We start from the raw sequence: 11,205 nt of genomic DNA on the forward strand, positions 1-11,205 counted from the left end.
GTTCTTCCTAATTTCATTATCTTGTCATTATTTAATGTCTGTTAAGATACTTTATTGCTCTGTATATTTCTTCAATCGTACGTTAAATCGTAGTATCGTAGCATCTACACGGTTCGTACTTGTCGTATTTTAATCTCCTTTTTTAGAGTCTATATTTATTAGGGTTAGTTTCCAATCAAATGTACAATACCAACCGCTCGGACGCTCGCTCGACCGTTCGTTTTGGTGATGTTATTTAATCGTAAGCATTCTTTAAGAATCCGCGGCAAAACGCGAAGGCTACAGCAACTATTGCTTCTACGAATTATTTCGATGAAATATCCTCTGACCGGTAAACGGAAGATGGAAAATGAATTATGATTTTTTTTTCAATATTGGGTTTCTCTTTCTGTTCCTTTACATAAAATACAAATTTCTGTAAGAGAAGTTTCGCCTTTAGCATATTTGTTGACTAACATGTGCGCACTAACACTATCCGTATATGTGTTAACATAAACTTAAATGCAGATTCAACATGCAAATCGCATAAGCGCGCATTCAGATCACAACGAAGAAGCGAGTGCCTTTGCGAGGACAAGCAGCAGAAAATGAAAAGAAGTGCTTCATTAACTTACTAGTATATCCGTGAAAGACTGTTTTAGCAGATCAAAGCTACAATGTTAGCGATTTTACATATTTCCATTGTCAGTGATATCAGCTTCTTGAAAACATTACATATTTAAAGCCATTACTGATGCAACAATAACGAAGAAACTATAATTTTTCTAATTATCACGTAATGCCGTTCGGTTTTGAACTATTGTCAGTAGCTTTGCGACTAGCGCCTTTATGTGTATTCATGGTTTGCATCTCATTTGTATATTTTGGAAACAGGTCCTACTATCAAATTTAGCTAAGTGTTTGTAACTAATGTATTCTCGTTCTGTACGTACTAGTACACATTCTAACCCGGTGTACTATTCTCTGTTCATGGATAAAAGTTAAGTGGCCTTGTAATAAGTGACGGACCCATCTTACTTTCGTTCGCTCTGTCTTGGAAGACATTCTCGTCCTCAGTTCATTCCTTGCTTTCGATTGTTTGTGCACAAAGAATCGACAGATAGGAAATAAGGCATTGTTTTTAAGAAGCAACCCGCAACCGCGTTACTTCCGGTACACTAATGGCCAAGAGTAGAGAGTTTATTTTTGCGCTAGCTTGTAAGTAATGGAAGGCGTATCAAATTAACCCGTTCAATAGCGTAAGGAAGAGAAATGAGTTTTTTTCCTTTTTCTACTACTTTTTTCGGGTCCTCCTCCGTCTAAGGAAGTCTAAGACAAATGCAATAAAAATACACACATACAATACAAATGGACGGAAGACGGAACCGAACGGAGATGCAAAAGAGGAATAAATTTTTACATTTTCCTACAAAGCAGAGCGTCCATTTGACCGCATTTCGGTCACCAGAAGCTTAACGTCCGAATGTAGCCAACAGATTGCTCGACTTCATACCGATAATGATCGCTCCGCAACAATACTCTTCGTCATTTGCAGGTTCAAATTTTCTACGGCATCCAAACCGGAATGTCATTGGCCGCGCTGCTCCTGCGAAAACGTTGCGGATCGTCTGACCCCGGGCAAGGTGCCACCAGCGCAACAAAGCAGTCGTGAAGGTCGCCAACAATAATTGCACATCCATCTACACCGGCAGGTCGCTTCGAGAACGATCGACCGAAGATGCCTTGACGACCTCGGAACGGTTCTGAAGCGTCATGCCCGTCATTGAGACGACCTAGCCCGGTTGGCCGGAACCACAAGGCGGCTCGTGGGCCGTTTTGCGGATTCGATCGCAGGTACGTACGCCTGCGAAATAATTGTAACTCCTCACCTCGCGATCGATTCAACCAACGCGCTGCCAATCGCTACCAATCGCCAACGTGCCAATGGGTTTTTCAAACAAATGTTTGCTCTCCTTCGGTCTTCCGGATGCTGTAGGTCCATGTTTGCATAATTGCCAACGTGGCCCCGATTTGGTGGAACGTGGCGATCGTGGCCAGAGAGATTGTGCGTGATCCATCCGTGGCACGTGCTGGCACTTAGATACTAGGGAATGGAGCCCTTTTTGACGCATATTATACGCGAGCCCTCGCACGCCTCCCGGGTCCAGTTCGTTAATGAATCGCCTATTCTCCTCTGGCTAATGATGCACCGGTTCCTCCCTTCTGCCCTGGCCGGAGTAGCAACCTGCGGGGTGGAGTGTGTGTGTGACGTTAAATGGGTTCTTTTTTTTTTCAAACACCCGAGGCCAGTTTTGAAAACTATAATTCACTGCGCACCCTCGAGGTGGGGGGATAACATTCTTTACGTGCTTCTGGGAACGGGATGAGTACCGGCGTTATCTCGCGTCCAAATCATTCGATTGCGCAATCCGTGTAATCGTGTACGCATCGCTATTTCGATTACCCTTGTTAGCTCAATGCGCCCTAAAATTCATCCGCGATGGGAAACCGGTAACAATGTCCGGGTTTGGCCAATTAATGGCTGTGTTTGAACTGTTTAACTGCCAGCGTATCAGCGTGTCAGAGGATCTTTTTCAAAGAACTTCTCATACCCATCCAAAAAAGCCATCCTTCAAAAGCTCACGCAAGGCGCATTTTATGGACGAGTCCTTTGGTCAACTCTTACCTTGCTTGGGGTTGAAATCTTTGCAATGAAATAAGTACGATGCACGCAACCAACCTCAAGCAATAACTTCCTCCCACCGGACTTCGGGGTGTTCTCCTCCGCACTCCTGCCTTCACCCTCAACGAGCCAATCACACCCGTACACTATAGATAAATAGAGTAGTCGACCGGCTAGAAGGCGTTAGTTCGTGCTCAGAACTCCACCGGTGCTGTTCTAAGGTTTCGTCTAGTTGTCTGTCCTTCACGCCGGCGCTAGCACACACGTTGCAGGCCAAGTTCAAATCAGCCTCAGCTCGAACAGCTCCTGCAGCTCCAACTCGAGAGTCGTCTCCAAACGGCACCTGACACTGGAGATCGTGTACCGGATCGAGGCCACATTGTAGGCATCGGAATGAGAGCGAGTGCGGTGAACAAGGCCACGATGGATCGGGCTCTGACGGTGGTCTACATTCTGGTCACTGTCGGGGCCATGCTGGGTCTGGTCGGTGCCGGTTTGCGTGAGTACTAAACCCCTCCTCATATAGGTGTCTCTGCTAATTGGTACCGCGTGTGGCGCAAGGTGATGGGGAGGGTTTTGTCGGGTGACATTTAGTTAGTGATTTTAGTCGTCGTATCGGTCACATCTCTTCGTTGGCTGGCTGGCTTATCGTCAGAATGAAAGTTCAAATGAGGAGATTTCTTTGAACAAAGACCCATTAATCGTAGGGGTTAGTGTCGTTTTGATGCCCTAAGATGGAGGCACTTAGGGGTGGTTTTTGTGGAGCATAATTTCATTCGAGAACTCGTTGTACTTTGAGTGCTGGGAAAAAGATTTTGAAAAAAGGATAGCCCAGAATCAGCCACAAACCTATGCCAGTTCTAAAAAGAATACAAAAAAGGGATAAGAATGAACTTACGTCACAGACGACATGATTGACGATTATCGCTTCTGACAACCGTTTTGTTGGGGTAACCTTTGACCTAGTTCGACCGGTTTTAAGGTAGGTGGTGTTGATTGATCGATGTTCGAATATGAATGCCATTTTCCATACCGGCTCTTCGTACATCACTTAATTGCTGTCGCAAAATTACACCCGTCTGGTGCTTCCACTCGACCTTCCCATCCATAGCTGGTTCCATCACATAACGTGCTAAATATCTGTTAGAAATAATATTTAAATAATCAACATGGGATGGGTGTGACGGCGCTCTCGTTGCGGTACGCGTGGTAAAAAGATGACTAAGCCCGGCTAAATGCCACTTGCACTCCGTCCGTATTATTTCAACTCACTCGGAACTTCATACATCTAATTGTGCCCCATTCGCTTATTATCCCGGGACAAGTCTATCGTCTCCCTGCTGATGAAAAGTCAACTCAATTACGGCCCAATCAGTCACACGGATCAATGGGGATAATTTCTTATCCGCAAGATCACGATCACACACCCACATGGGCTCGTGCATTCAAAGGCAATGCCAGCGAACGAGCGCGTTTGTCGGGAAAACCGCATTTCCACAGGAACTGCCCGTTCGGGCCACAGGGTAATAAAAAGGTTCAATTTGTGGCCGATTAGAGGGTCATCGGGCAGGTGGCTTTCGGAACGATGGCGAACGCATATCATCCACCGCTACTACCGTTTGTCTAAGCTGCACGTTCACGAGAAGGCAAGGCCTAACAAGCCAACAGACCTCGTCGGCTTCCCAGCATGATTTGGAGCTCGTTATTATTAGGTGCACGTCAGCGAGAGCAGGGTTGGCGCATTTGCAAACCAAACATTAGCGAAACCGTTGCTTCATCATTGTTATTCGCGATCGCGATCGTGGGCATGTGCGGTGGAACAGTTTTGAGAAGATGTTCCTCCCTATGGGGTGCTCTCTCGATCTTGATCGTTAGTGATGAATTTCACACGGTGAAGCTGATAATAACCGCAGTTCCTGGTTCGATAAAAAGGGCTCGCGCTTAATTGGAACGGCAATACTTTCGATGTTTGCCGCTCGGTTTAGGGTGAGGTGTGAGTCTCGATCATCATCATCAACATCGTCGTCAACAGGGGCACTATTCCAGCACTATTTGAGACCGGCTCGTGTAGCTTTAGTTTCACGTAACGCAGGCACATGTCCGCTGCTCGTGTGTCTTATTTTTGTTGCGTTTTTGCAACCCACCGATGTTTCACCGGCGCATCCGGTTGACGTGATGCTTGTGGTGGGCTTTTTTTTCGGGGGGCATGCTTGTTACAAGAGAGGGATATATATATATAGGCTTGATTTTCGTTTCCAGGAAGACCAAAGTCAATGCCAACATGTTCGTCCGAGCACGTCGGCGTTCTGACGTAAGGCGCATATCTGTCCGCTCAAGATAGACAAGCAAAAAATCCAACCGGGATTTATATAGTCCCAAAAACCGTCGAGTCAGTCGTAATAAGCGCAAAAACTAGATCATGTTTGTTTAGTACAGACCTACACGTTTTCCATCGTACTTAAGCGGTGCGGGAATCCCACAACACCGAAGTGGCATTGGAGCACATAAGCACGGTTGACATGATCATACAAATGCCATGAAAAGCTCAGCAGAATGGCGAGCAACAATTTGTTATCAAACCCGTCCCACCTGTCGATCGTCCTGGAACGGGTTTTTGCTCTCCTTGTAGCTAATCCCCTGTCGTCGTCGTCGTCGTTGCCGTCGACGTTGGGGATAATCTAAAATGCGAAATTAACCATTAGGTGAAATACCTGTCTGATCAGGCTCGTCGAGGGGAATTCTCACTGATTATGCTATAAACTGGTTGCATTCCGGTGAATTCCTAAACTGCAACCGATACGATAGCAAAGCCGGCAAAGCGAACGCATTCGAGTTAATAGAAGCGCAAATTGTGGAAGCAAAACAAAAACCATATCCTCCTCGATATCGGACCGCGGGTTCGTCGCTTGCTGCGGCGTTGAAGTCTTTTGTATATTTTTGAACACACAGCGCCCGAAACGCTCTATTCGTCTATTTCGACGAAAATCAGTCAAGTTCAAGGGCACCTAACACAATTTTCCTTCCAACCACCTCCACCTCCCCGGCGGCGGAATTTGAGCGAAACCGTCGGAGTTGGCTTTTCCGCGAGCACTAGCGCCCAATTAATCGATCTTACAGGCGGAAGAGACTGCCCGGTGATACCGCGCGAGTATTTTGCTTCCTCCCATCTCTTGATTCACATGCACGAGTGGCGGGGTTTGGCGGTCATAATCGCTAGCAAAAACCCACCCCTGTTCGGTTCTCTGGCTTCTCTCGTGATTGACGCCCGGAAACAAACCACACCACCGGTGGGCAGATGTGTTAGAAATTGCTGTACGATAATCGATCGTCGGCTCACGGGGCAATATCCATCATGTGCTGCTGCTGCTGCTGCTGCTCGTTTGCTCGTTCTCACGGATCATAACAGCCTCCTCCCAGGGTGTCGCTTCCCGGTTCGTTGCTTTCCCCGTCTGCAAAATGAGAAATGAAAAAGGAAACGAGGCGTCACAAACAAAAGCTCGACGGGTCAATCGCTTTTCTGGAAAGAAGGTGCGATCATTGCGGCTCGAGAATTCCGCGATCGTTCCCGGAAGGGGTTGACATAAAAGGAGAAAATTAAATAAAACCCGCATCAACAACAGCAGAGAGACGTGAAACCCCTGAAGAGACCCGATGGAGCTTCTTTTTGTCTTCGTAGGGCTGTGCAAATCATTACCAAGCATAAAGCAAGCTAACGCGATGTACAAACAAACGCTCCGGCTTCCGTGGAAGAACCACCAGAATGTCGCACGTTTCTTCCTAGGCTGGTTATTTACCCATTTTCGCCCAGAATCCCAGCAGGGGAAGATTCTTTCTTTCAATCATGACACATGAAACCGGTTCCTTTGGTGCGGCTTCTTTTGTCTCTCCTCTGTCGGGTGTCCTGACCAGGATGGCTTCGCCCGTTTCCACCCACTAATGGACACACACACGATCGACGAATAAAAAAAAGGGCACAAACTCGTTCCAAACGACACTTAAACCCAGGCGCCAACTGATTAGCACCACTCGGACGTGACCTTTGCGACGTTTCATCCTTTGATCGGTCACCGAAACGGCTTCTAATGTGATTCCTTCCCTCGGTAAAAAACAGATCGCTCGGTCAGTGGGTTGGTGGTTTCTTGACTTCGGGGTGATTCACGCGAATTGCGATTAGCCCAGCATGAGCGCTCGGTTTGCGTGCGTGTGCGCGAAAAACCTGCGAGACGGAATATTTAAACCATCATCATCATCCCCCCTGTGGGGTGGTTTGCGAGCCACCATTTGTCTATAAATTGATGAGAACGCGCGTACGATGCGCAACATTCGTTCGGTGGGCGCGTGACGGGCAAGTTCTGGTGTTTTCCTTTTTGTGTGCGTAAAGCGCCGCTCGCTCGTTCTCAACACCTCGTTCGGTCAACGTGCACAAGTTTCGGTAGGCGGCTTTTGGGTCCCTTTTTTCGTCCCTGATGGATAGCTTGCGGTTGGTTCCGGTGGCTTTAGCGGCCGTTTTCGTCCTGCTAGCGATCAACTACAGTGATGCCCTGTTTCGTACGTATCCTTACCGTGGTGTGTGTGTGTGTGATTTTTCCGAACCTTTTACAATGCGGAAATGTGTGCCCTTTAACCCTGAAACGCTGTGTCGATCAACGTTTGAAACAATCGTGCAATCGAGCGACCTTTTCCCCATTGTTTGCCATTCCGAGATGGTAGGGTGGTTGGTTTGTTCTCGACCAACCCTCGTCGAAGGGTCGATTAGGTGTTAATGGTGTAATAGGTCCAACGGGTTTGAGCTAGAATTAGGAGCCGATTATCGGCCCAAAAATTACGCCTCATAAAAACCCAGTGTGTGGTGATGAAACAAAAAAACACATGCATTTAGGAAATTTAGGAAAAACAAATTTCCTTCACTTCCGTGACGTGAGGGGCTAATAAATATTCATCCACGCGAGGTGTTAAGCGTGTGCGAGTTGCATTCATTTGCCATTAATTAGTGTTGTTGGGAGGGAAAATCACAACAAAAATGGGAGCCTCCATTGTAATTCTCCTTTCTCGTTCCTCGTCGTTAAAGCGTCGGTTTTGCGCGCATGCCCACGAAACTCGACCGATCTGGACCAGTGCATCATCGATGTTGTAAACGAGCTGCGGCCACGTCTCGCGACCGGTGATTTTGGTGAAAACTTTACCATCACCTCGCTGGAACCCATCAAAATCGATCGGTTGACGATCGAGCGGGGTGAAAACTTTAAGGCGAACTTTACAAACTTCCGGATCAGCGGTGCGACGCACGAGAAGACGGGTTTCATCGTGAAAAAGCTGAAGTAAGTCACGAGTGGGTGTTTTGGGGTGATTTTTCCGAATGTAATGGTTTGATTTTCCTTCCTCCCAGGACCGATCTGAAGACGCGTCAGATCAACGCCACACTGCTGCTGCCGAAGCTGCAGGTCAACTCGAAGTATTCGCTGAAGATGAGCATCCTGGTGTTGCAGATCAACGGTGATGGAAACCTGCAGGTGAACTTAAGTGAGTATCCTTTCGGCTTGCACAAAATTCGTTGATCTGGTTGGTGGTTTTACTCACACACGCTTCCTCTCTCTCGCTATCGTTCCTCACAGCCGACACGAAAGTGAGCCTGAAGTTGACGTTCTTCACGGAGATGATTGACGGAGAGGAGTACTTCCGGTTCAACCCGATCGTGCTGCGGGTTAAGTTCGGCAAGGCGCGGTTCTACCTGAAGAATCTGTTCAACGGTGACCCCACGCTCGAGATGATTGGCAACCAGGCGATCAACGAGAACCCGGACGTGCTGCTGGACGAGGTGAAGGGCGGTATCGAGGAAAATCTGGCCAAGCTGTTCACGAAAATCGCCACCGAGGTGGTGAAGGACGCGCTGTTCGAGGAGGTGTTCCCTTGGAGTTGAGAAGCGTTCTCAGGTCGCGTGATAATGCAACGAAATGATAGGAAAAACCACGATTCAAAACAAACGGTTGATATTTGAGAGGGTTTATGTTTAAAATGCGTTTGGTTGATGTTCCTTGAGATCTGTTGCGGTTGTTGTATCGATTCGAGTGCAAGAAAGCAAAGCAATAAATATGAACATCATTTTTCTACTAAATATCAGCTCTTATTTTCGTGTTTTATTCATTACATTCGAAAGAAAATTTCGGTCGTTTTTTATACAGATGAATTTACAAAAGAATAACAAATCATTCAAAACAAGCAATTTCAATCGTAAATAGTCAATACAAAACATCCCCATTGAAAGAGCATCCGTCGCAGCGAACGACAAAAAATTAAGCAGATCGAAGAAATTTGGTCGCGCACAGGTCGGCCAAAACAGCGAAAATTTTTCACAAAAGTAACAGGAGAACATACCAGTCAGGAGGTAGCACCAGGCGCGAGCGATCGCATACAACTTTTTCGCTCAACATTGCGTAATATGTCAGCGCTCAAAAAATCCCCGTCTGAAAAACTCACTCATAGATGGCGCTAACAAAAATAACATGCCATAATTTGATTTTTCGTTTGCATTAGCGCCATCTGTTTGTCAAAGTTTGAATAATTGTTAAACAGCGCCATCTATGAGTGAACTTTTCAAACTTGGATTTTCAAATCGCGACTAAACATGCGGCATTATACAAAATATTTTTTGTAACACAATTTGCGCCTGGTGCTACCTCCTGACTAGTATGTTCTCCTGTTACTTTTGTGAAAAATTTTCGCTGTTTTGGCCGACCTGTGCGCGACCAAATTTCTTCGATCTCCTTAATTTTTTGTCGTTCGCTGTGACGGATGCTTTGCCCGTGCTGGCCGCGACCAGGTTTTTCATCCGGTTTTACCTCTTGATTAGTATGTTCTCCCGTTACTTTTGTTAACAATTTTCGCTGTTTTAGCCGTGCATTTCACGACCAAAATTTATTCTCTTTTTTAACTATGCTTGCTTTTGCTAATTTGCTCTAAATAAGCATGCTCTTTGCATATATTTTTGCTCGTGCTATCTACTGCTTGAATTGAGCACCTATTGCTCGACCAATTCGCAATAACATCATCGATTTGTTTACAGCTTTCTGAGTGAATAGGCATGCTTACACTTACTGTAGTAGCACGTGTTATGTAGTAACTGAACTTATATAAAAACTAACGGCTGTAGTAAAAGCTCTAGGCATTATTATTGACATAAATTCATCTAAAACGATAGATTTTGAATTGAAATGAGGTTAAAGACTATTTATAAAGTAAACTTTTGACTATTTTTGGTATACTCATGTTAAAATCGTTGTTTTTCCATTACACAGATAAACAAAAAGTAAACAAAAGCCAAGGATGCTCTATCATTTAGTAGTTTCTTCGCTTCGCAGGATCGTGAGAAATGAAATATTCTCCTAATCAGCTGTTTAAGGGATTAAGTGATCTTCGTTGATGTTTTTAACGAAAAAAATAAATACCGCATGGTAATAGAGATGTGATCGTGCCAATCCAGGAGAGTGTGTAGTTCTAACTCTCTATAACTCTCTTTAAGCATGAAATTATCTGCTCTACAAGCATGGAATCATATCGATTCCTCATCAGTGAGAAGGATAAAACATCCCTAAAAAATGGCACTGGTTTGGCATTAAAAAACAAAAAAACTTGCACTGTGCATGGAAAATAAATGCTACTCACAAAATCTAGAAGCCTACGTTTCCGCCTCAAGGTATTTGAGCAAGTGGCAACATTAATTTAAGATAATTTGGGTGATTTTTTCGTTCCAGCGATGTGAACCTCTGGCATTTATGGACAGTCCAGAAACTAAAGGGTTTCCCACCTTCAAATCGATCGCACCATTGTCACGATCGAAGTCTTTCCTTTCACTTTAAGCGGGAAAAACCTCGATCAACGTGTCAAAGATGGAAAACTTACCCCAGAACTACCCCACATCATTCCAATAGGGACTTTACGTCGCTGCAGGGATATTCAGAAGCCACCGTCGCGGCAAAAATGCGGCAGTCTTTTCTGTGTGCTGATATTTACAAATTCCTTCATGCCATCTTAAGCTACCGGCACGAATTTGTTTGTCCACAACCGCCGTTGACATAAAAATACAAACAACTTCCAACGCTCGTCCAAACTCGTCCGAAAACAACCCAAAAAACTACCAGTTTGGGTGCGATTCTTGCCCAAACTCATAGGGCGTCATCACCTGTCTCGATATTCCTCCAATCGGACGTCCGGAAAACTCCACCCCAAACATGCACCCTAGACAGAAGCAACAGCAACAACAATAAAACCACTTCAAACCGCGATCGCGAAAACGAAGGGTAGAAGAAAACGATCACTTGGAACGAATCGAAGATCACCTCCAGGTGTTGGAGCTGGCGCCCGGAACTGAGCGCGTCCTCCCTGTGGGTTTCAGACCACTCGTTGACCTACCCCAGGAACCGGTGGTAGAGGGCGCTGCAACAACGATCGCACACGCACGAGTGTGGGTGCGTGTGTGTGTGTGTGTGTGTGTGTGTGTGTGTGTGTGTGTGTGTGTGTGAAGCGTCGTCTATAAAAGCCGGCCGGTT

General features: G+C 45.9%; 1 protein-coding gene across 2 annotated transcripts; it reads left to right on the forward strand.

Moving 5' to 3' along the window:
• The first annotated feature begins 3,055 nt into the window (after window positions 1-3,055).
• LOC128723451 (uncharacterized) lies at window positions 3,056-8,768 on the forward strand. 2 transcript variants are annotated; one of them, XM_053817193.1, is made up of 4 exons: window positions 3,056-3,161; window positions 7,731-7,980; window positions 8,049-8,182; window positions 8,275-8,768. In XM_053817193.1, the coding sequence occupies exons 1-4, from the start codon at window positions 3,056-3,058 to the stop codon at window positions 8,577-8,579; spliced, it is 795 nt and encodes a 264-aa protein (XP_053673168.1). In that variant the 3' UTR covers window positions 8,580-8,768. The 2 variants fall into 2 exon arrangements, with proteins under 2 accessions (XP_053673168.1, XP_053673169.1); XM_053817194.1 differs by lacking the exon at window positions 3,056-3,161 and adding an exon at window positions 6,984-7,210.
• The last annotated feature ends 2,437 nt before the right edge of the window (window positions 8,769-11,205 follow it).

This window comes from Anopheles nili, chromosome 3 (assembly GCF_943737925.1).
Source record: "Anopheles nili chromosome 3, idAnoNiliSN_F5_01, whole genome shotgun sequence".
NCBI lineage: Eukaryota > Metazoa > Arthropoda > Insecta > Diptera > Culicidae > Anopheles > Anopheles nili.

Excerpts from the sequence above, each read along its gene's own strand:
- LOC128723451 (XM_053817193.1), top strand. The coding sequence starts at position 3,056 with ATGAGAGCGAGTGCGGTGAACAAGGCCACGATGGATCGGGCTCTGACG. Across the intron at positions 3,162-7,730 it reads TCTGGTCGGTGCCGGTTTGC|CGTCGGTTTTGCGCGCATGC; the intron begins GTGAGTACTAAA and ends TCGTCGTTAAAG. Across the intron at positions 8,183-8,274 it reads AAACCTGCAGGTGAACTTAA|CCGACACGAAAGTGAGCCTG; the intron begins GTGAGTATCCTT and ends CGTTCCTCACAG.